At 44.6% G+C, this 25,058-nt stretch overlaps 3 protein-coding genes across 5 annotated transcripts; 1 reads left to right on the top strand and 2 right to left on the bottom strand.

Moving 5' to 3' along the window:
- The first annotated feature begins 83 nt into the window (after positions 1-83).
- LOC134624457 (uncharacterized) lies at positions 84-13,236 on the top strand. The gene is made up of 5 exons (XM_063469422.1): positions 84-185; positions 3,386-3,745; positions 5,841-5,960; positions 12,567-12,631; positions 13,071-13,236. The coding sequence occupies exons 1-5, from the start codon at positions 149-151 to the stop codon at positions 13,215-13,217; spliced, it is 729 nt and encodes a 242-aa protein (XP_063325492.1). The 5' UTR covers positions 84-148; the 3' UTR covers positions 13,218-13,236.
- On the bottom strand, positions 6,808-10,485 carry LOC134616523 (uncharacterized). The gene is made up of 2 exons (XM_063461375.1): positions 10,001-10,485; positions 6,808-8,352 (listed from the first exon to the last, which is right to left on the bottom strand). Exons 1-2 carry the CDS (start codon positions 10,319-10,321, stop codon positions 7,849-7,851), a joined length of 825 nt encoding a protein of 274 aa, XP_063317445.1. The 5' UTR covers positions 10,322-10,485; the 3' UTR covers positions 6,808-7,848.
- A 736-nt stretch (positions 13,237-13,972) lies between the features above and the next one.
- On the bottom strand, positions 13,973-19,447 carry LOC134624454 (uncharacterized). 3 transcript variants are annotated; one of them, XM_063469418.1, is made up of 8 exons: positions 19,300-19,447; positions 18,001-18,258; positions 15,881-16,150; positions 15,610-15,678; positions 15,201-15,245; positions 15,009-15,119; positions 14,223-14,282; positions 13,973-14,152 (listed from the first exon to the last, which is right to left on the bottom strand). In XM_063469418.1, exons 1-8 carry the CDS (start codon positions 19,373-19,375, stop codon positions 13,977-13,979), a joined length of 1,065 nt encoding a protein of 354 aa, XP_063325488.1. In that variant the 5' UTR covers positions 19,376-19,447; the 3' UTR covers positions 13,973-13,976. The 3 variants fall into 3 exon arrangements, with proteins under 3 accessions (XP_063325488.1, XP_063325490.1, XP_063325489.1); XM_063469420.1 differs by having other exon boundaries at positions 14,223-14,279; XM_063469419.1 differs by having other exon boundaries at positions 18,001-18,255.
- Between the last annotated feature and the right edge of the window lie 5,611 nt (positions 19,448-25,058).

Below are 25,058 nucleotides of genomic sequence, written 5' to 3'. Positions count from 1 at the left end.
AAGTCCCGCTCACTTCCCGTCCCACATTAAAAACACTTTCCGCCGTCTGTCTGTGTGTGTCTGTGTGTCTGTGTGTCTGTGAGCTGACCGCTCCTCGCGCTGCACACAGCTCGTGCAGCACACCTGGAGAAAACTGATCTGTATCTAAATGATGGCGGGTGTCACGTGGATCCTGACCGTTCTGTGTGAGTTTTATTTTATTTATGTTTGTTTTTATTTCGATTTCTGTCCAGGGGTCCGTTCTTCGTACCTCGCTAAGTAAGTTAGCCGGATTTGATTGTTGACGATTTCGCGTGATCTTGGATCGTTCGGTTCTCCGAAGCTCATCTGGGACTTGCTGTCATAGCAACAGATCCGTAAGCGTAAACCTGCTCGGGAGCAGGCTTACTTTATGTAAACAGGATTAGATCGCGGCCACTCAGGTATGTCCGCTGCAGTTATATGAAAGCAACAGCGATATTTCGCCACTGTTTTACCATAAATAAATATTATCAATGTAACTAAATATAATGCAGCATTTGATGCTTTTATTGATTTCATACAGATACATACAGGTCATTTCCGAAAAAAAAGGGAAATGTATTATTAATCATTCTATTTCATGTATTTGATTATTTCAGATGTAATTCATATTTTAGAGTAGTAATAGTAAATTACTTCGTGTAATCAAGATGAGAGACCACGGCTATAAAAGCGAAGGTGGATTTGGGAAGTCTGTCGCAGCCATGTCCTGTCCGTTTGTACGCGAGCAACCCATTGCGGAAGGTGCAAGATTGATAAGAAGAGTTTTCAGAATTCAGCGTATATTGCGGGATAGACAGGATCCTTTAGCTCAGCGCGACAGTGTGCTCATAGAGACATATCGATTTTCCCGTGAGGGTATTATTTACTTAACCAACTTGTTGGATCCCTATGTTAAGAGTTCCACTCACCGTAGTCGGGCATTAACAACTGCACAAACTGTGTGCATTGCCTTGCGTTTCTTTGCGAGTGGCACGTTTCAGGAACAGGTAAAAGTGATGGAGTGTTATGTGAAACTACACACAAAAAACACACAATGCCAATAAATTACACAGTACAAAAAGCATTTTAATTAAGGCAACAACCAAATATTTTACATTGTACAAATAGAATTATGAGCTCATTTACCAGTTATGAAGGTGCTGCTGCTACTGCACCCCGGCTGCTGGTCTAAGGAAGAGCTGCCCCCAGGGATGCCCTCCACAATGGGTCTGGTGGCATTCAACCCTAGGGCCAGCTCCTCTGCCGGGGTGTGACGAGGGGGTGCAGGACCACCACCTGTCTTTATTTGCTCTGCCCTTTTCTTGGTTGCTGTTATAAACAAACAAACAGATTATTGCAGGGTCTCTTTTCAAGAGACTAAAAGCAATATAAGTGATAAATATTACCATTCTGTAGAATATTCTTATATTTCACTTTTACTTGTTCCCATGTTCTAGTGGGTCCTGTTGTGGCTCTAATGTGAAAGAGGATAATGTAATATAATATAATATGATATAATATAATATGGTATCATGTAATATGATATAATAGATTACTTACGAGTTTAATTTGTCAGCAACTTTCTGCCAGCCCTCTCTCCTTGCTTTTGCAGTCTTTGCAGTGTTCCCTTGCGTTTTAATTAAACTCTGAAACTCCTGAAATCCCTCAATCAAGAGTTCTTGCTCTGCTGCCGTGAAATACTGAGTGCGCTCCTTCGACATCTTCGCCGACCAATCACAGGGTTGCCGATCAATGTTTCTACTATCGATGCGTAGCCCCTTTTAAGCCACCCAGTGATCTCAGATTACTTCATCCAGCTATACTAATCGTCAACAACAGGTGTGTTCGGAGAACCGGATTAGCGAGCTCAAGGTTAGCGCGATGATTTGATCTTGGATGTAGTAAGCGAGGTACGAAGAACGGACCCCAGGACTCACTCTCTCAGAATGGCTGCGGAATTCCAGGCTCGTTATGGAATTCCTGGGTGTGTCAGTGAGTCTCCAGGTCAGAATGCAGACCTTCCAGGGCCTGAGGGATCCGGGTCTCCTGCAGGTGTTTGTTGTGTTTCTGCTCGTTAGTTTGTCCCGTGGTGATCGCGTGTTTGCGTTAAATGACCAGTGAAAGGAGCGGACAGGTGTGAATCGGGACACGCCCCACACGGAGGGGTTGCAGGCTGACTTTGGTCCCTGACCCCGGTGCAGACCTGAGGCCTCCTGGGTGTCCTGGGGCTCACCCCTCCCTGTAGCTGGACGCGTTTTTCTTTCACTTATCTTTACCGAGAAATTCCAAGTTTCACAAGTTTTAGATTTGCGCTTGTTCTTTTGGAGGCTTTGTCCAACAACAACAACAACAACAATACTACTACTAATAATAATAATACTAAAAGACTCGGGTAGGTTGGACGAGGATCTGTTTTCATTTCTTTGGATTAATAATCTCGTTTCGCTCGTTTCCTGTTGTGTTCGATAACCTGATGGTGTTTTTGATTTTTTTGTTTTTTCAGACTTTAGCATTGAAAAAATCTTAAACTATAGTTAGATATTGTAAATTTGTTTTTTGATGTGTACATGTATTTATTTAGATTGATAAACAGATAAACAAATAGAAAGCGATCCTCAGGGTTTTAAAGGAAAGTATGCTCATATTCATCATAGTAATTGTACTGAAAATATGTATAATTATTATTGTTATAGTAATATTAATAAAGACATACTAATACTTGTGTCTGCACAGTCTTCCTGTTTTTATTTTTATCTTTTGTGATGAGAAATTAATTTTATAAATGTTTGTTTATATTTGCAGTTGAGTTTTTGTAGGGCAGCATTTCAGACTGTGATGGATTTTAGTATTTAAAGTTATTGATGTTTTATTGGACCTGAACAGCATCATTCAGCATCTTTTTGTGGCTCAAAGCTGCTGATGAGACTTTGTGAATTATGGAAAATTGTGTTTTTTATTTTTATTATTTTATATTATCCATATTATTATTTTTTTTATAACGAAACATGTTTATCTGGAGTAACGGGAACATTTTTAGAGGCTGGACAGTTATTTTCTGTGTGATAATATAATTTCAGATCAATTTTAGTCTGTCAAAAAATGTTTTTGTAATAAAAAAGATTTCTAAAGCTGTAAATATGCACTAAGGGAGTCACAGCAGTTTCCATGTCGATCACGACCCTCAGCCTGACTCATTGTGAGCATGTGCAGTAAAATTAACAGTATTCATGGGAAAACGGTTTCTCTGTGAAAAACCATAAAGCAGGAACTGTGAGCTCCATCGAGCTGTGGAGCGCACACCTGTGACCTGTTCCTGTTGTGTTTTCTGTGATATGAAGGAGCCTTCAGGTGCACGCTGTCCTAACCTGTGCTCACTCCTCAGGTGCTGTGGGATGTCACCTGTCTTCAGCCTCACCTGTTCACAGCTCCACCCGGGTGGTGCAGGTGGGCCACGACGTCTCTCTGCCCTGCAACGTGACGCCCAGCGATGAGATCACCTGGTACCTGCTGCGCTCAGAGCAGCTGCTGCCTCTGTTAACTGTTAAAGAGGGGAGGATTGGTAACACCACTGACCATCACCTAAACAGCCACCATCGCATGAACTGTGACGGGACGCTGCAGACCGGCCTGGTCAGCCTGGAGATCCAGGAGGTGGAGGAGGAGGATGCTGGGCTGTACTTCTGCATCGGGAGGTTTGCACATGAGATGCACGTTAACAGAGGAATTCAGCTGACTGTGGACGGTAAGACGATCAGATGTTTCTCCTGTCAGCTCGAGCTGAGCTGTGCTCAGAAACTTTGTTGAGGATGAAGATTTTTAAACAGCAGGAACATTTCATGATACACGATGAAGATCTAAGATTTCCTTTTTCAAATGTTTGTGTTGTTCTGCCTCCTGGTCCAGGCTGTCAGGCTTGGTCAGGAGGCTGAAAGATTTAAAATCATTTTCTGGATTTTCTAAAACAGTTTTGAGAGTATTTGATCAAATGTTTAGATGTTGAGTTGAGGATGACTATGGGAACAGATCAGTGGAACATGAGAGTGAGCGCTGGGACCAATGTTTGTAAAAGTGAGGCAGTGACCGTGGATTCTTTCTTTAAAATGATTTATGAACACTTCCCAGGAATCAGATGTTCTGTATGATTTCTGGCTCAGAGGAGCAGATATCAAGCGTGGACCTGTAGGTGGCGCCAGTCAGTAAGCATTATGCTTTGAGACCGTGACCTCCTGATCTCTTACAGAGCTTCAGCTGGATGTCGTGTTTCTGTTTGCAGCATGTGCAGCTGTCCGGCTGTGGTCACAGCTGGGGATTCGATCCCAAACTTTTTTTTGTCTTCACTGAGTTTTTCCTTCAGTCGGCGTCTCTGTGTCTCAGTCTAGTTAGGCTAGAGCGAGCTTCAGTTCTTGGCATCGATCCTCCGGGTCTGTGGATCTCTGCTGGAGACCTGAGTGAAGTTGGCCCCCACCTTCTTCAGATCAAACAAAATTGATGTGAAACGTGTGCGCTGCATTTGTGCTGATTTTGTTTTAAAGACATTAACAAAAGTTTCTAGGTTCATCCAAAGTCACCCTGCCCGTTTCTTTACTATGAAAATGTTGTGAAACATAAACCAGTGCTGGATAGTTTTTATCATGATCACACTCTTAAAGTAAAAAACGGGGTTAACTTAAAATATTTTTAATACTTCCAATAAACTACAGTATGCATTCAGAAAAAAACAAACCATCAGAACAATGTTGGCACGTTTCCTCTCAGAGCAGCTAAAGACCTGAAACTGTCGAGTCTCAAGTTTACAATAACTCCATAAATAAAAGCTCGTTCATCACAAACCAACACAAACATTTGACTTCAATTTTGTTTGATCTGAAGAAGGCGGGGACCGTTCCTGTGTCTAAAAGTCGAAATGTTGCAATGTTCAAAAACACAGACTTGTTTCCGACCACGAACGCACCGATTTTACTTTTTGGCGCGTGGATCAGAAGAAAACTTGATGTTGACAAAGTTTGATGCAGAGGAGCAGTAGGACTTCTGTTTTAGGATTTTTGTGTTGTCTATCAGCTGATGGGACAGCAAGCTGCCCCCCACAGCAGAACGGAGGCAGCGTTCCCCTCGGGGCCCCCGGGGCCCCCGGGGCCGGGGTCTCATGAACTGACATTTTGTGACAAACATGCTACACGTCACACGCGTGTGGAAAAACGAGTGGGGTGAAGAGGCAGGACAGCACCGAGGGTTTGAGTCACCCCCCCCTGAATGTTCACACCAAGAGTCCACGTGTCTGCAGCCGAGCAGCTGAACATGAACACGTGAAGCTTTCCGTGTGCGCGCTGACACCTTTAATATCTCCATGAATATCATAAGAGTTTGTGTCATTGGAACAAAGGTGTGAAAGAAACTGCAATGAGATGTTACATCAGGATATACTGTGAAATAAAACTACATGTTATATTCTATTTTTGTTGTATTGATCTGATAGTTTTTATGTATTTAATGGTTTTTAGTTTGATATATTTTAATGTATTTTCTCTTGATAGTCGGGCGCTCAGCTGACCGTCACTCGTGGTTTGTTTTATCACAGCACCAGGAGGAGCTTTAATGTTCTCAGAAACACCACCAAGGCCTTTTTAGGATTTCCCGCTGACCTTTAAAGACGAGTCTCCGCCCCCATGGCACCACCGCAGCTCATTTTTCCTCCAGTTATGAGTTTCCTGTAATCAGTGTGAAACCTTTCAAACCCACACAGTGAGCCAGTGTGTGGGTTTATACGGCTGGCACAACGATGTGAAAAGAAGCAGGATCGGGGAATAAATGATGGTGTGTGTGTATTTGTGTGTTTGCAGGTGCCGGGCGGTCGTCCACAGACCGGATGAGGCAGCCGTGTTTGAGTCTGGGGCTCTGCCTTCTCCCGGCGCTGCTCGCCCTCTGCTTCGTCTGCGTGGCTGGATGCTACCTGTGGTCAGGTGTGTTTCATGTATCCTGTAATGCTTCCTCAGCTCAGCTGTGGCACGTTTGTCAAGCTCAGTTTATCTGAGGTGAAAGTTCAGGTGGGATTGTTGCACTTTTACTTGGAGCTGCACTGCCCTCTGGTGGTAGGCAGGAGTTACAGCACTTTGCCCATAAAACAGTTCACACTGAATCTGCAGGTAATGAGCAAACATATCAACAGCGTGTGGTAATGAAGCAGCTTCACTCATAATGTGATGTGAGTCTAACTTCCTGTCTGTATTCAAAGGTGCGTATATGAATATTACAGGTTTATTGTTTGTTGCATGTTTGTTAAATTAAACTCGGGACACGAGTCTGTGGAGTCGGCTGACAAACACGATGCTTACACAGGTGTTTGCAGTACTGACACAAATGTAGTGTTTTTAAATATCACGCTAACACTGTCACTCAGCTTCAGATTATGATGCAGATGGAAAGCTAATAACAAATCCTGCAAAATGAAACTTAACTGAAGCTTAAAAATGAAAACTGAAACGATGTGTGGCAGGTCTGTAGGTCAGGTGTGTGTGATCGTGGTGACAGCGTCCTGCATGAACAGGTTTTACCAGCTCGATCAAACAAACACTGTGAAGGACCTTTGTGTTCTGGAAGGATCCGTGCATGAGTGCAGGTCTCTTTATTTAAAGGAAAAGCTGTTAAACTTAAATTCAGTTAATCATTTTTCACGTTTCCAAACCATCCAGGGGGCCGGACTGGCGTCTTTGCCAGGCCGATTCTGGCCCCCGGCCCTTATGTTTGACACCCCTGGTTTTCAGATTTATAAATATCATAAAAAGAGGCTTCACACACAGATGAGTGCACTCTCAGTTTAATTCCATTCAAACAAATCAAATTCACATGTACAAGGACAACGTCTGTTCTCACAGCTGATGGCAGTGTGGAGACCCCGAACAAGCTAAACATAAGTGATTCTTTATCATTAACATTCTTACATTTAAAATGATGCCATGAAAAACATCAGACCTGTGGCGTCACACCTCACAGCAACATTTTCAGATACATGAAATAAGAACAACACTGAAACAAAATCATCTCCATCTCTGACACATCAAATAAAAGAGTGGATCCAGTGCTGCTGATCAGACAGGAAGGAAAACAGGACGAGAATTCAAACTAATGCCACTTATTATCAGCAGTTTCAGCGTCTCTGCAGACGACCCTCAGCCTATACTGGAAACACACCTGGATGTAGCTCTGAGGTCCGAAAAATGAAACCTGCAGTCGTTGCTGGATCCATCTATTGTATCTTAGCCTTATTAAAAATAACAACATGAAGTTTAATTAGTAAAATCTTAAAGCCGGTGTGTGTGCGCTCACCTGTGACTGACAGGTGTCTGCCCCTCTGATCCGGCCTCACTATCGAGTCTTAAAAACTAGGAATGTGAAGAAGTTTGGGATTCAGAGGTCTGACCTCCAACCCTGACACCGAGTGAAAGGATCCCAGCGTGAGGCAGGACGCCGCTAACCGTGCTGCCAGTTCCCGCCTCCTGTGTTTGATATGATAGATTATTTAATGGGGGTTTGGATCTAATGTTGTGATTTGTGGAATTTTCGGAGCTGTGAGGAGACTCAAAGGCAGCTCGGATCAGAGAGGTTTGATCAGACAGTCGTATTTTTACTAAACTGTGAGGATAAAGAGACGATACTGTGACCTCTGCTTATTATTCCCACACCCTCCCAATAAAGAGCTTTCAGGAGCCCGTCTTCCCACGAGCCCGGAGTAAGCATAAGATAAGATACCTGTATTAGTCCCACGCGTGGGAATTTGAAGCATGTTCTCAGTGTTTTGTTAACAATGTGAAAATCCTGAAGCTGAAGTGACGGCAGGTCGTTACAGCTGCATCACACCTGCTTCAGCAGCAGCCCGTACGGGCGGATGGACTCCTGCACGATGGCCCTCATCCTCACGTCGCTGCTGTCCTCGGGGATGTACACCAACCAGACGCCTTGCCTCTGGCACGACTTCCTTTTCTCTGGGTTTATGCGGTTCTGGAGGACCACCTGGTACGTCTTCCCGTCCACTCCGGACTTGAACTTCTTGCAGTACTTCTCTGCGATCCTGATGTCCGGCGTGGAGTACACCCCTCGGCCCTTCGTCCCTTCCGTTAACAAAGAGGCGGCGGCGGCATCCAGAAACTGTGGCTGGTCGTCGGGCTTGCCGCCGTGGGTCAGGATGAGGGAGCCGTCCATGTTTTTCCCCTGGTAGGACACGGGCCAGGCGTCCCGCCCCGTCCCCAGCCACTTGTCCCCGTCGCTGTACTTCTGCACGACCCGCAGGGCGACGCGGTTCCACCCGCAGGGGCGGACGTACTGCTCGTTACCACGCGTGAACTTCTTATCTCCATCCTGGAGGTGAACAGAGGGGTCAAAGGTCAGAGCTGAAGTCAGTTTCAGGACAACATCTGATCAGCATGGCGAGAATCAAAGCGTGTTTGCATGCAGACACACTCCTTATCATTGTGACATATGTAACCCACAGCAGAATCAAACCTGTGACCAGACTAATCAGTCAGAAATCATTTAAAGCTCACATCTGCCTGACAACAGGAACAACAAATTATATTTAGACATGATACGAACAGCAGCAAACGCCGTCACCATGACAACAAGATGGTCTTTTCTTTTTAATGTAATTCATTGAAGGTTGTTTCTAACAGCACGACTCTGTAACTAAAGTCTGAACGATGAAGTTTACACCGAGCTGCTGATGAAGGCTGCTCGCTCTGTTTGTGCAGCTTTATCACACACTTACACAGGTGTGTTAGACACAGCTCAGTGCTGCAGGCAGCAGAGGAGCTGTCTACGTTTAAATTTGTCTTCTGAGTATCAAACGCTCTCAGTCTGCACACACACACACACACACACACACACACACACACACACACACACACACACACACACACACACACTTTCAGTTTCAGTGCAGCAGCATTTCCAGAAAGTCTGGAGCTGCTCAGGAATCAGGGTTGAGTTTCACTTTGAGCTGCTTTCATTTGTTTACTTCTAAAAGTTGACCATCGATCTAGAGTTGATCAGATTGTCAGAGTTTATTCCAGCGCTCTGTTTAAAATGACAATCACAGAGAACGTGTGAGTCTGGCCCTTTAAGCTCGACCTTTGACCTTCCTGCCTTTGTTTAAAGCTCAGGTATTTTATTTTTATGGGTTTGTTTTTTTCCACGCTGAATGTGACCCTCCCTCTGTCACTTCCGTGTTTAACAGCAAGCACAGATCTGTGCTGAATAGGCTACGTTCACACTGCAGGCGAAAGCGCAAGTTTTTGACCCTATGCGACCCATATCCGATCATGGTATGACAGTGTGAACGGCACAAATCCGATATTTTCAAATCCGATCTGGGTCACTTTCGTATGTGGTCCTGAATCCGATACATATCCGATGTTTTACAAAGCGACTGCTGTTTGAACGGTCAGGTCGCATTAAATCCGTCTTTTACGTCACTGACACAAGACAGACGCCAATTATCAGCGCCCGATAAGACATCGCGAACGCTTCCTGGCCATCCGGTGCAGATGTTAATGAAACTGTTGGGAAGACAACGTTGGAGAAACGTGAACATTTTATTTGTCCTGTATAATCTGCAGATTCTGACAGAAATCTGCAACTAGAAGCACCGCTCCTCTAAAACAGCAATAAGGATCATTATTAGGTTATTTACATTATTATGTAAATAACAAAATAACTTAAAGCAAAAATTGGGAAACGTGAAGTCCGAAGTCTTTATATTAAGGCCATCAGTCAAACAATCCTGTTTGCTCTGGGTCCAAACAGAACGCGTTGTGTGTGACATCTTTTGCGCTTTGAGGGTTCACACTGGAGAGCGTTTGCTGTTTTATTTGTAGTGTGAACAAGCAGACAGAAATTCAGCATTAAGACCTGCAGTGTGAATGTCACCGTGTAGTTAAAGATCATCTTGCAGGTGAGTCTGAGAGGAAAATCAGCTGTGTGAGAAACCCGAGAGGCCCGTGCAGCTCACCTTTACGTTGGTGAAGTCGTAGTCGTACTGAGGATGGAAGAAGTTCTCCGTGTTGATTTCCACAGTGAACTGGGATCTGTCCGGAGGCGCCTCCAGGGCCGGGGGGGAGCTGTACATGTCGGCTTCGTCTAACTCGTGCAGAGACAGCGTCCCCAAGCTGGGGTACTCCAGCTCTTTAAAGCCCTCCTGCTTGTAAAACTCTTTGAGGGCCACGACGTTGGCCAGGTCTTGCGGGGTGAACTGGGAGCTTCCGGTGGTCGCTTCGGCTCTGCAGCCCAGGAGCGCAGAGACGGCCTCCAGGCACAGCCTGACGTCCGGCATGCTGCTGCTGAGAGGACGGTGTGACAGCAGGCGGGGTCCTCCGGCTTCACAGGACAAATATCTGCCCCCCTCTGAGGACCCAAAGGTCGGAACCGAGCTGAAAAACGAGCAGAGACAGAAGAGAAGCTCGACGTCTGCCCCCCGGACTCCCCAAACTTTCGCTTTCACTTACACACAGCCGGGGGGCGGGGCGGGGGCGGGGCTTAACATACAGTTTCACTGAAGGCAAACACACCTTTTTCGTTTTTGGATGGAGGGGGTGTACACTGAAACTCATCATCATGAGTTGTTGTATTGTCACAGTAATAAATAGTTATCTCTATCTCCGTTATCATGACAAAAAGTCACTGTTTGCTGTGAGGGCAGCTATAGCGCCCCCTTGTGTTGAGTCTTATTTTGGCACAGTACAAGCTGACTGTGGGGGTCATGCTGGAGGATGAAGTCACGCATGTAACTCTGTCACCTCTGCGGGTCACCTGTGGGTGTCAGTAGGGAGTCACATGGTTCGATTTGATAAACCAGAGCCAATCAAAATACAGGTCCTTCTCAAAAAATTAGCATATTGTGATAAAGTTCATTATTTCCTGTAATGTACTGATAAACATTAGATTTTCATATATTTTAGATTCATTACACACAACTGAAGTAGTTCAAGCCTTTCATTGTTTTAATATTGATGATTTTGGCATACATAACTCATGAAAACCCAAAATTCCTATCTCAAAAAATTAGCATATTTCATCCGACCAATAAAAGAAAAGTGTTTTTAATACAAAAAAAGTCAACCTTCAAATAATTATGTTCAGTTATGCACTCAATACTTGGTCGGGAATCCTTTTGCAGAAATGACTGCTTCAATGCGGCGTGGCATGGAGGCAATCAGCCTGTGGCACTGCTGAGGTGTTATGGAGGCCCAGGATGCTTCGATAGCGGCCTTAAGCTCATCCAGAGTGTTGGGTCTTGCGTCTCAAAACTTTCTCTTCACAATATCCCACAGATTCTCTATGGGGTTCAGGTCAGGAGAGTTGGCAGGCCAATTGAGCACAGTAATACCATGGTCAGTAAACCATTTACCAGTGGTTTTGGCACTGTGAGCAGGTGCCAGGTCGTGCTGTAAAATGAAATCTTCATCTCCATAAAGCTTTTCAGCAGATGGAAGCATGAAGTGCTCCAAAATCTCCTGATAGCTAGCTGCATTGACCCTGCCCTTGATAAAACACAGTGGACCAACACCAGCAGCTGACATGGCACCCCAGACCATCACTGACTGTGGGTACTTGACACTGGACTTCAGGCATTTTGGCATTTCCCTCTCCCCAGTCTTCCTCCAGACTCTGGCACCTTGATTTCCGAATGACATGCAAAAGTTGCTTTCATCCGAAAAAAGTACTTTGGACCACTGAGCAACAGTCCAGTGCTGCTTCTCTGTAGCCCAGGTCAGGCGCTTCTGCCGCTGTTTCTGGTTCAAAAGTGGCTTGACCTGGGGAATGCGGCACCTGTAGCCCATTTCCTGCACACGCCTGTACACGGTGGCTCTGGATGTTTCTACTCCAGACTCAGTCCACTTCTTCCGCAGGTCCCCCAAGGTCTGGAATCGGTTCTTCTCCACAATCTTCCTCAGGGTCCGGTCACCACTTCTCGTTGTGCAGCATTTTCTGCCACACTTTTTCCTTCCCACAGACTTCCCACTGAGGGGCCTTGATACAGCACTCTGGGAACAGCCTATTCGTTCAGAAATTTCTTTCTGTGTCTTACCCTCTTACTTGAGGGTGTCAATGATGGCCTTCTGGACAGCAGTCAGGTCGGCAGTCTTACCCATGATTGCGGTTTTGAGTAATGAACCAGGCTGGGAGTTTTTAAAAGCCTCAGGAATCTTTTGCAGGTGTTTAGAGTTAATTCGTTGATTCAGATGATTAGGTTAATAGCTCGTTTAGAGAACCTTTTCATGATATGCTAATTTTTTGAGACAGGAATTTTGGGTTTTCATGAGTTATGTATGCCAAAATCATCAATATTAATATTTTTTGAGAAGGACCTGTACAGGAGCTGGTCATGTGTGACACAAGTGGAACAGGATAAAATCCCTTCATTGATTTAATATTGAGTTAATTATGCTGCCTGTGCTGAGCTCTGATGTGGGCGTACATCAGGGCCGATCACATGTTCTGATGTCCTCACAGTCACATCGCTCGCTCTGTGTCAGCTTCGTCTTCCTCACCTGTCCCACGTCTCGTTTCCTCTGCAGGTAAACCGTCTGTTTGCTCCTGCTGTAACCCACGGAGACAGGACGCCGATCACCGGGTCACAGAGGTCAGTGGGAGGTCACGAGTGTCGATTCACACGAACAATCTTTAAAAATCACGTTACCTACTTTACGAGCAAATAATTAAAATGAGTGAATCTCTCAGTCTGTGAGTTTCAAACATTTATTCTGTTTTATTATTGCAGTCTAAAAACAAGCTCCATATGCAGACCTGTGCAAAAGTCTTGAGCCAACCCTCATTTCTTTATGTTTTGCCAGTAAAATAGGAAAAGGTGCTTTCACTGAGACATGTACACAAATATTTGGCAGCTTTTTTCTTCAGCACAGGCTGAACTCTGAGATTCAGAGGATTCACAGGTCTGTGCTGAGCACGACCAAGTGCAGGGAAGCCAAATGCAGTGACCTCACACATGAACTCACTCATCATGTTAGTTTGGCAGCAAACCTGCAGTTTAATCAGATTTTTTACTCTTTGTATCTCTGCAGGAAGAGTCTTTGCATTATTCCAGCCTGAAGCATCCAGACAAGCCCCGCCCCACCACCAGGAGAGGAACCGGATTGGCTGAAGAGAAGGTCCTGTACTCAACAGTGAACATGTGCAAGAACTCAAAGGCATCACATGACCACAGATAGAAGCACTTTAAATGAGCGTAAATGAATTTTTTAAATTAATAAAACTGTGAAAATATATTTGATTAGTAGATTTCAAAATCTAGATTTTAGTTTATTTTTTTGTGTTTTTTGTGGAAACAATGAAGATTTCTTTTTCAGTGAGCAGAAAACCTCAGAGAGTTTAAGAACCTTTAAATGTTAAATATCCTGAAAGTTGCAAAGAAAATAAAATGTTTGTAAAACATTCCTGTTAATAATAAAGTAACAGCCATAAATGTAAATGCTGCCACAGCAGGGAGACTTGCTTTTTACCCATAAATGTGTGAATAGTTCCCTCGGGTCAGTTTTTAATCTTCATGTCTGTGAGTTTGTTTTATTGCTGTGTTTAAACATCTGTCTGAATATTGCTGCTGTAAATATGTTTGCTGTGCTGCTCTGAGTCTGTGTGAGTTCCTCTGCTTGCATGAACAGATTCCACACTTTGTCTTTTACTAATAAACTGATTCTGACACCACGATCTGTCCTGACCTCTGCTTACAAAGACGCTCCACACGTGGACGCCTGTAAACGACTCCTCGGTGTAACATGTAAAGTCTCGGTGAAACCAGCTCTGCTGAAGCAGAGGGTGAAAGTGAAACATGCAAACCAAACTGACTGACAGGATTTTAACAGCTTGTGTTACAGGTGTATTTTTGCCAAAGTGAAAGTAAGCTGCACTTTCACACAGGGATGTGATTTTAAAGCTTCCCGTCACACGACTGTACATTCAGACTTTAGCTTTCAGAGTTTGTGCTCAGCTCTCGCTGCAGGTCTGCTGATGACAGAGGAGTAGATGACGCTGTGGTGGCTCTGCTCCGGCGGACTCCTGCTGGGTCTCTCCCTCCAGTTCTGTCGGCCCAGAGAGGCGTAGTGGATCGTCTCTCCACAGAGGGGCGGGGTCTCTAAGTCCTCACCCTCTGCAGACGGACACACCGTTTTAATCCCTCATAGACTGATGCGAGGACATCAAACACCTGGTGAGGTTACCTGTCGGTGCGCTGGACGTCGTCCACGGCTGCAGCTCCGTGTCGTCACGTGTCGGTGCTGCTGCATGGAGAGGTGATGATGAAGAGATGAAGAGCGCAGCATCATCAGAAAACACGCTGAGTCTAATACTGGATTCTATTACCATAGCAACATCCATATTTTTACATGTGCGGATTCATGTTTTAAAGACAAACACAGCTTTGTTTATCTGAAGCTGCAGAAAAGAATCAGTCAGCTCTCATCAATCAAATCCTTTTAAACATATAAATGAATCAGCCAACACGCTTCAAACTGCATGAAATATAATAAACATGTCGACTTTCACTGAATAATAAATAATAATTAAAAATACTGATAATGATACATGAAAAAAGTTCAGTATGAAAAACTGAAGCAGTGAAGGTGAATAATCTGAAGATATCAAATATAAATATTTTAAATCAAATATTCGATATAAATAAATGAATGAATTCATCAAAAAACCTTTGATGATAAAAACTTTCTCACGTCCCTAAAATCATAGTTTCTTCTTTTTTTATCATGACATTTAAAATAACTTACTCTTTCATTAAATTCACTCAAACTAAAATTAAACAAGAGGAAACGGCCGCACTCTGTGTAATACCAGTCTGTGCCAGAAGGTGGCGCAGTGTCATAGTCTCAGGCAGGATTACTTCTAACAGCATCCACCTGCACACACCCTGAGCTGTGCTGGCCGATTATTTAAACCCAGGAACTTAAATCCAAACGTTTCCAGTTAAAATGAAGTGAAACACAAACGTTCACCTGCAGCTCTGCGTTTCTTCCTCCTGCACTTCATGCTGGTCAGCAACACACACACAGCAGCTAAGAAGATGATCATCAAGCCCACACTGACGACAGCAACCAGCAGCAGAACTGAGAGCACACACAACATCTGGTCCATGAACATGTGACACATCTGGCAGAAAACTACACGTGATTTATAGCAGGACTGACCGTTCTCAGGTCTCGTGTTGCTCTTCTTCTTTATTTCTTCCACTTCTAATAAAGAGAACGAGAGGACGCACACACCCACACTGGTCACACACTTACCACGTTTAAAAGTTAAAGATCATGTGAAAGTATATCCAAATTATCACAATGAATAAAACAAAGAAATCTAACTTTAGGATTAAGATTGTGTGCCGTGGAGTATTTTCCTTTGTGGTCAATTATATTTCACACACAACTAAATAAAGACAACATTTGCAGCCACAGACAGATTTAAGGAAGTATGACGTAGATCCATTTATAACGCAGCACATGGGACAGCTTTGTTAAATCCATGTACGATTGAAGACAGCAGCACTGTTTCACAGCTGTTACATGTTTGAGTGTAGATGTATGATGATGTGTGTGGTGTTACCTGCTGTCACGACTGCAGGTGATGGAGTCGTGCTGGTGGACGGAGGCTGGCTGCTCGTCTCTGCGTGTGCTGGGAATAAAAACAGTTTCTATGTTTAAATCCTGCTTTACACAAACATGAATACAAAACTCATAAAACATGCATTTCAATTCAAATATTTGCTGTTTACCTGTAAACACACATAAAAAACCAAAACATGAACATGTGTAAAATACAGACAAAATGAAAGCAGCAGGTGAGTCCAGGCTGGACCGACCCACCTGTGACCCACCTGTGAGGACCGTGACTCTGGCCTGCAGCACCCCGTTGCAGACGTACTCTCCAGCATCCTCTGGCTGCAGGTCCTGGATCTGCAGGGCGTCGTTGGTGAAGCTCAGCCGGCCGCCGCCCCTCTCTGGTTTCACCGTACCGTTTCTGTACTTGGTGAGGACGGCCTCGCGCCTCTTGCCCTCCCTCTGCTGGAACCATCTCTGTTTGGGTTTGGAGGAGCCGCTGCAGGGGAGCAGCAGCGTCCGGCCTGCGGACACCGTGTAGTCCCAACCTGAGGAGAAGACGCAGAGACATTCGTGCTGTCACTGCTGACCTTCTGTACTTGAGCAGCTGTGATATTGTTCATGGCCTCTTGTTAGACCTGCGCCGATTTTATTCTACAGTGACGAGTTTCAGATGTAGTGACGTTGTCGTGGTGCTTGTGCGTCGCTGTGGTACCTTCTGTGTGAGGAGCAGGTTTTTGTTGGAGAGGATGCTGCTGTGGTGTCTGCTGGTTAAATGGTAAATGGCCTGTATTTGTATAGCGCTTTACTAGTACCTAAGGACCCCAAAGCACTTTAGTCATCCACCCATTCACACACACAGGTGATGGCAAGCTACATTGTAGCCACAGCCACCCTGGGGCGCACTGACAGAGGCGAGGCTGCCGGACACTGGCGCCACCGGGCCCTCTGACCACCACCAGTAGGCAACGGGTGAAGTGCCTTGCCCAAGGACACAACGACCGAGACTGTTGGAGCCGGGGCTCAAACCGGCAACCTTCCGTTTACAAGGCGAACGCCCAACTCTTGAGCCATGATCGCCTCCGTTACAGCCTCTGCAAACTAAAGTGGACTCGTCTCCCTCTCTGCAGCTGCACTCATGCTGGAGGTGTTGAGCTCATAGATCTGAGGATGAGCAGCGCAGCTCCTCACACACTGCCATGGTGTGTGAATGCTTCACCGCAGAGTTGCTAAAGCTCGCGGTCAGGTCACCGATTATAGCATGGAATAACACGCAAACAGACTCAATGACCTATTTAAAGATGGTGTGATAATGACGAGCTGCTCTGCAGAGATAAGCCGGCTGTTTCTGCTCGCTCAGTTTCATATTTAGGCCACAGATTTCCTGTTTTTATCGTTTCCACTTTAATATCCAGTCATCTTTCTGGAGGTGTGTGTGTGACAAATTTAGACAGTGGAAATGTTTTTATTTTCACATCACTCCCACTCGGTGCCTCCGTGCCATCCACTTCTCTTTTACATAGAAAACAGATCATTTCGACACGTCCTTCTTCAAACCGCTCGCTTCCTTTGAGCCTCTCTGTGGTTATAATGTGTCTGCATCAGTGTGAAGGCACTTTGTGCTGTCATCGATTCTTCAGTCTGAAGCGTTAGTGACTGTGTAAGTGTGCAGACTTTAGGTTTCACACTCACTTCCTTACTTTGGCGAGGCTGCGTCAGCGATAAGCAGACATTTGTGCACTGACGGAGCTGATGGAGAAGTGAGTGCTCAGTTCACAGGAGTGTTTGCCACACATGCATCTGCCTGCTGTGTGCAGACGGTGGGGTTTGCATTGTGTAACTTGTCTCTGATAGGACAGAGTCATTGGCTCCCAGCCGGCTGGTACCCCGGCGGGAACCAAGTACAAATACTTTGTTACTGTACTAGTAGAGTTTTCAGGTTCCTGTGCTTTACTTGAGTAGTTGTTTTCTTTTATACTTTTCACTTTTACTCGCTACATGTTTAAACAAATATCAGTGCTTCCTGCTCCTTACATTTGAAAACAAGCTCGTTACTTTTGATTGGACGGTTTTGAGGTGATTTATTATTTTGTCGCTGCGAGCCTTCAAACGTCAAACTGATTTAAGCCTGAACAGAATCACATGAGAGGAAACCCAGTTCGATTATGAATGACCAGGAGATAACAGCATGTGGCAGAGTGAGGGCTGAACGACTGCAGGTGTCCAGGTTGTGTTTGTGCTACTTAAACAGCCTCAGCTGCTCCCGTGCAGCCTGTCCTGTTTCCCTTCACTGCCAGGCTGTCGTAAAGCTTTTCCCTGTTCCTCGTCTTTCCCTGGATTTATTATTTGTTTCCCACCCCCAACCCCACCCACCCTGGTGGCTCCACCCCCAGCATACCTGTCAGCACCTGCAGCTCAGCCACCAGCTGCTGGTTACAGCGGTATCCTCCATGATCCGACTCCTCCAGATGCAGGACGCAGAGGCCGCCATTAACCATGAGGAGGTAGCGCTGGCGGTCCTTGTTGGTCTTGTAGCCGCCTCGTCGGGTCACCAGGACCTCCTGATCCTGCAGAGTCCAGATCACGTCTGAGCTGCCAGAGCTGCTGCACGGCAGACAGACGTGGTGATTCTCAGGGACCGAAAACCAGATCGCTGCTGGGGGAGAGGACGGGGTCACACATCTGAAACTGTCAAACTCAAGCAGTACAAATGTACTTTAGACAAAGTAAATGTACTTTAAACACAGCTGCAGGTCCTCTAATGTGACTGAACTAATACAGGACACAGGTGAGCTCACCTGGTTAGGTTGCATTAAGGCTTAGCGTGGTTTACTGTGAGGTTAACAAAACACTAACAGAGCGTCCATCACTTTCTCATAGAGGCTGTTTGCTAACCAAGCTAGCTAGCACAGGTAACTTCTGCCTGAAAGACTTGAAGATGACGACGTCCACAACACTTTAAAAGTCAAATGTAAAACAGTGCAAAGGTTTAAATGTTGCTGTGGTCATCTTTTATATACAGTCTCGTGTAGGTTCTCATTTTTTGACACATTTAGTTATTCGTCTTCTATATTTAGATGATGTGATGAAGCTGCGTGACACTCACATCCTGCTGATGCTCCGGCTTCAGTTTATTTCCTCTTTTATCTCATGGAAACATGCTCTGTGTCTAAAATTACAACGTTACTGGAAACACACAAAAATAGTGCAAAATGTTTGCTGGAAAGAGTTTTATCGAGCACGACGATGAACGATGTCTCTGTCAGAGGAAATCTACACTCACTGACTTTAAACACGTATAAAGTTATGAACTGTGGATTTATGATGTTTACAGGAGCAGCTTTTTCATTTTTAACTTCCTTTGCATCAATAAAGAAATAATCGTCTTTCAATGAACACTTTTATAACAACATGCGAGTTATTACATTTTCAGTAAATCAAAAATGTTTTTATGGAAATTTGACACAAAAAGATGTTTTGATTACAGTGCAAACAAACTGTGAATTTGATCAAGTTTGCAAAACTGGAAACAACAACTGTAGAAAACTAAAGTAAACTGAGGCGCGCACAGTCCAACTTTAACCCAACAAAAGAAACTCATGAATAAGAATAAGTGTGTTAATGTTTCCTCGTGGTTCCCCGACCAAAGCGTTCCCTGAAAGTGTGACGAGGACAGAACAACGGGAGGTTTTGGTACCTGTGGAGTTTTCCGTGCAGCCGATCAGACCTGAGAGCAGGAACCAAACGTGACAGGAGACCAGCAGCGTGAACATGTTCAGAACAAACGTGGAGCTGCAGAGCTGTCGATGCGCCTCGAGCCCGTCTGTCCCTGCACCGCTCGTCTGTCCCTGCACCGCTCGTCTGTCCCTGCACCGCTCTTCCTCTCCTTCCTCGTCCTCAGTGACTCAGGGAGCGTCAGCGGCCTGGAAATAAAGAGGCGTGCTCCCGCTGCAGGTCTGCTGTGTCACATGGATCTGATGAGGAGCTGGAAGCTCTCAGATGAAGATTTAAAGGACGAGCTGAGATTTTAATCAGATATTTCTTTGTTCCTCTGAATGTTTGTGTGAAAGTCAAACAAAGGGTTAACACGATGTTATGTTTTATTAACCAGCACAATGAATATTAATTTGATTTGACTGATTTCCAAGAATCAAAATGATTTTGAAAGTGAAACATGTCGCAGAAGCTCGCAGCAGGAGGCGTGGACGGTTTGAGCCTGAGGATTTCCTGCAATTAGAGAAAAGTCACATGATGAAGGTTAGAAAACACCTGTGACTCTGTGACGTTATCATCAGGTGAAAGTCCTGCAGAGTGGAATCACTTTAAAACATCAACGACTCGGACTAATGCATGGAAACATGGAGAGAGTCACCTTCAGGCTTCCTGTCGGTGCAGTTTGATCACAGAGTAAACACACGTGTTGGCTCGCGGCGCTGCAGGAGACACACATGAATATTTCCTTATATCCTCAAATATCTCTGAGCTGAATGAAGTCAGGCTTTAACAGGTGTGTTTCCCAGAGCTGGAGGACGATCGATGAGCGAGTACGTGACATCACCCTGATGAGATCCACCTTTAGGAAAAAACAAGCTTTTGTTCACTCAACAGTTTTGTCTTTTTCTTTTTAATTCCATGGAAGTGAGAAAAATACTGGAAAAGCTGGAATTTCATTGACTCAAAGCTCCCATCATCTCAAACTGGTTTCCTGTGCGTGACCTTGCTGCACTCAGACTTGCAGCAGTTTAAAGTTAGCATAAGTTTAAAGTGTGTCTCATCACACAGAGACATGCAGCTTCATCTCAGCACAAACACTTTCACTTCGTTCTGTGAAACAACAGGATCAGTGATGAACCAGGATCAGCAGGGTTAGACTTTCTCTGACAAACTGAACTGTTTTTGAATTCATCTCCCTCGTTCACCTTTTCTTTTATTTCTGCATCTCCACGTGATGAAGAGGAGGATGAGCGTGATGAAGATGAGGGGGCTGCTCAAAATGAGCCCCTGGAAGAAAACACAGTAACGCAGCTCAGATCAACGTGATGCACCTGAAAGCACCAAAGAAGCAGCCACACGTTAAGCTTGTTACTGATGTGCCTGATATTAGAGGCTGAATAAACATGCTTTCATTTACATCTGCTGATTTTAAAAAAGGAGACAAAACAATGAAACTTGATTCATTTTTGGGAGAGTTTTTCAAATAAACATCTTTATGTGTCATTGTTAGACACATTAAAGCTTCGGCCAATCATATTTGCTCTTTAAAGCAGCCACAGCACCTTTCTCCGATGTGTCAGTCAGGTCTTTGGTCACATTCAGATAAACCGCTGCTCTCCCAGCACAGGAGGACAGACCAGAGACGCCGAGCTGAACGTCTCTTAAAGTCAGCGTGTTCTCGACGGGTGAACGCTGAGCGCGCTCCTCCATCTCGCTGTGACCAAAGATGGTCGTGGTGTCTGCACCGATCCGCCTGGTCCATGTTGGAGACTCGGACACGTCTGCAGGACATTGCAGAGAGACGCTGCTCCTTACTGTGGCGCTCAGGGTTGTAGTTCCTGTACATGAATACAAAGAGAGTGTTTCACCATCATCAGCTCAGTGCTGAGCTCAGAGATTATTACTGTGTCTGTTACAGTCATCATGGAGGTGGTTTGGGATCAAATCTCCATCACGGTTCATGTTTTTAGCTGCTCACAAAATTTTTTACAGCAGTCAGCAAACTGTATGTGCAGCAGAGTCCCACATTAGAAACCAACAATCATGTCTGTTTCTCAGCCTGAGCCTCTTGTTTGTTTGACATAAAGAAACTGTGAGCAAAAATGTTACAAATCAGAGCTCATGTATGCAAACTGATGTCGATTTGATTCCTCAGAAAGTTCAATAAACTTCAAGATCTTCACATTAGTCACGTTTTTAACAGATGGACTCACAGAGGGAAATCTGAGCTTTACAAACCAGCGGTCAGCATCAAATACCAACAATAATCAGTCAGACTGCTGTGAACTGTTTGTATCTTTGTTTCTGAAACTTCCTGATTGTTTCCACTTTACATGGATTTATCAGGATTATTTGTCAGACTTTTGAGCTTGACTGTAAATCTAAGTCACACTTCTACATGAAACATTTAATGTGGAAACCAGATAAAGCAGCCAGATGTTACCTGATGGATCACTGTCAGCTCCACAGCTGCTTCATGGTTACAGACGTATCTGCCAGAGTCTGAGAGAGCAGCTCTGAGGATGATCAGAGACCCGTCAGCCTGTGAATCGTATCGTTTCTGTGGATCATTGATGTGTTTCGTGTCTCCGTCTCCATCAGCTGTAAGTATGTCAGCTCTGCTTCCTCCACTCTCTCTGCTCCACCTCACTTTACCCTCCACAGAGTGAGGACAGCGCAGAGTGATGAGCTGCTTCTCTTCAGGGATTTTATGGATGAAATCTGTGGAGCAATGAAATAAACGTCTGTTACCATGGATACCTTATAGTGTGGTGTTTGCTGACAGGTGAATAAAGTCAGGAAACGTGAGTCTCCTTACTTGCAGTGACGTTAGAGCCCAGAGCAGCGGCTGCTAACAGGCAGCAGCACACGTCCAGCTTCATCCTGACTGACGTCATCAGCTCACAGGAACATGAACACACTCTGTGATGGGCTCACAACAGGAACATCAACATGTTTCTGATCAGCTCAGCGTGTTCGTCGGTCAGTGTTGATAAATGTCAGAAACATACATGATCACGTGTTTGCTGCGCTCACTGTCTCTGTTTGAATGATTAGAAACAGATGAAGCACTCAGGCCGTGGACGCTGCAGTCATGTGACATCAGGACTTCTTTATTTATTATTCATGAACTCAGACTGTCCAACTAGTTTCCACATTCAGGTCCCACAATCCTGAATCTTTAAGCTACAAATGTGTGAAGTTTAAAAGTTTCCTGTTGTTTTTCTAACTTCACTGCATTAAAAATCATTTAAACCTGACATGTATGTTTCTTTAATGTTAAAGTTGTTTAACATTAAAGTCGTTTTAATGACATCATTGTGTGACTCTGGCTTGCATAACGAAGGTTTATCTCTTTTATTCTTGTAGCCCTGTTTCACGTCTGCAGACGGCGTGGAGGTGACGGCGTGGAGGTGACAGCGTGGAGGTGACAGCGTGCCGACCCAAATGCAGACAAACGGAGATGGAGCTGGACGTTTAACAGAAGGTGAGTCTTTATGTTTGGCTGCACAAAAACACTAAAAAACAACAAGCAAAGGGGAACAACAACCTAGACTGGGAAAAGCTAAACACAGGAACCTGAGAAACATAGAACAACCAGAACCTGAGACCTGAAGAAACCTGGGACTCGGAGACACGAGGAGCGATACGCAGTGGATGAGACGACCCGCCGAGGAACAAAGAAAACCACGCACAGTAAATACTAACAAGGGAACACGCAACACAGCTGAACCTAACACAGGACTGTCAAAGTAAAACAGGAAACACACCGATATAGAAACCAGGATAACTGGACGTAACATGAAACACAGGTGAGGAACATTAACAAAACCTAAAGACTAGAAATCACCAAGAATACTACGGAATACCTGAAGGAGCTGGAAGAGACGAGAGCAGCAGAAAGCCCTGAATCACAGAGTGATATAATCAAAGAACACAGCGAGAAGCTTCTGTGTTTGAATGGTTCATTCATGTGTTATTAACAGACCGATGACGGTGAGACAAGAAGGAAGCTGAGCAGCTGATGAGCCGTCTGTGCTTTTTGTGAACAGCTGAAGCTAACGTCTGTGAAGCTCAGCGCACTCGTCTGCACACAAACATGAGTCAAACACAAAGTCAGTCAACACAAATCTATTTACTTTTTTCCAAGTTTACTTGATTTACATTTGAATATAATCATTGTTTTAAATGTGACTACAGCAGACGTCTGACATTTAAATGTTTAGTCATTAATACCAAGTGAAACAGTTTAAGTTAAAGGTTTTATTCAGGAACGTGAATCAACTGCACTCAGAAACTATCTCAGGCCAACATTTGTTCTCTTACAAGCTTTTGTCTTTATAAATATGTCTATAAAGGATTTTTATCACTTTGACCTTCAGATCAATCTACTGACTTTGGAGGAAAGGTCAAAGGTCAAACACAGTATTTAAATCTACAGCACACTGTAAGAATCTAGGTTTTTAGCTTTTTGTCAATTTTCCACAGATGAATCATGAACCTCGAACACGTCGATGGATGGAGGACAGATTTTAAAGGATCGTTACCACGAGTCCTCAGAAAGCTGCGATAGGCTCCACCCCCCACCCCAGCCACCCTGAGCTGGATAAGTGGATGTGACCATGAACTCTGCACCTCAGCACAGTTTGATCAGAGTTTATTTAAGCTTTTTAGTGTAAGTGTTTAAAGACAGACACACACACTAACAAAGCCTCCTGGGTCGATTTCACCAGCTACAGTTTTACAATAATACTCTACATATGTAGGGATGGGTACCAGTATCCGGTGCCATTATGGAACCATTATGGTTCTGACAGAAACGGTAGTAACCAGACCGAAAAGCAGCGCACATTTCAGTGCTTTATTTTCTTGAGATGTCATACACTTTGGATTCTAGCCAATCATTTTACGTTTCCGAGGATAGTAGGCGGGCCCAGGTACGTACGTTCTTTTAGAGCAGAGCTACAGATTAAAAATGCCCAAGGTGAAGCGGTCAAAGTCTGGCTGTACTTCACAGCAAAAGATGCAAACTCAACAGCCTGCAACAAGTGCTTTAAGGTGATACTGTGATACTGTCAAAGGAGGTAACACCTCAAATCTGATGAAACACCTGGCAACGCATAGCGTTTTTTTAAAAGCCGAGAAATGCGCCGTGTTTGATAGCTTGCTGCAAGACCTCACACCGGCACATCTACTGCGGGTGTGGTGCCTGTTATCGGACCCGGAGTTAGCAACATCCCCCAAGAACCCGAAGAGTAGAGTCCTGGCCCCTAGCCCTGCCAGTGTAGCAGAAATGATGAGGATGATGATGGCAGCAGCAGCCGTTCTTCTCTGCGTGAGTAGCTTAATGTTGTTCATGTGTAATTTACGTTGAGTAGGCTAACCACGTTATTAAACTAATACATGTAAGGTGAACTAGCAAACACCGTCGTAGTTACATGCAGCTGTCTTCTTGTTTGATAGAGTGATGCCATATATGCCCTATAGCTGCAGAAAAGGCTAACATTGTTATCTTTTTACAAAAAAAACAGCTAAACATGAGAGGTTTTTGGACCAATTTTGTGTTCTCCATTCTTTAAGCACCGGTTTGAGCACCGTTTAAGCACCGGCACCGTTTCAAAAGTACCGGTTTGGCACCGGTATTGGATAAAACCTAAACGATACCCATCCTTATACATATGTTAAACACTGTGTTCCCATAAACATCTGTGCTGAGTGAGATTGTTCCTGACAGCCGAGCAT

This window comes from Pelmatolapia mariae, linkage group LG3_W (assembly GCF_036321145.2).
Source record: "Pelmatolapia mariae isolate MD_Pm_ZW linkage group LG3_W, Pm_UMD_F_2, whole genome shotgun sequence".
Classification (NCBI taxonomy): Eukaryota; Metazoa; Chordata; class Actinopteri; order Cichliformes; family Cichlidae; genus Pelmatolapia; species Pelmatolapia mariae.
Note: the sequence above shows the minus strand (reverse complement) of the source record. Positions and strands in the feature narration are given on the sequence as shown.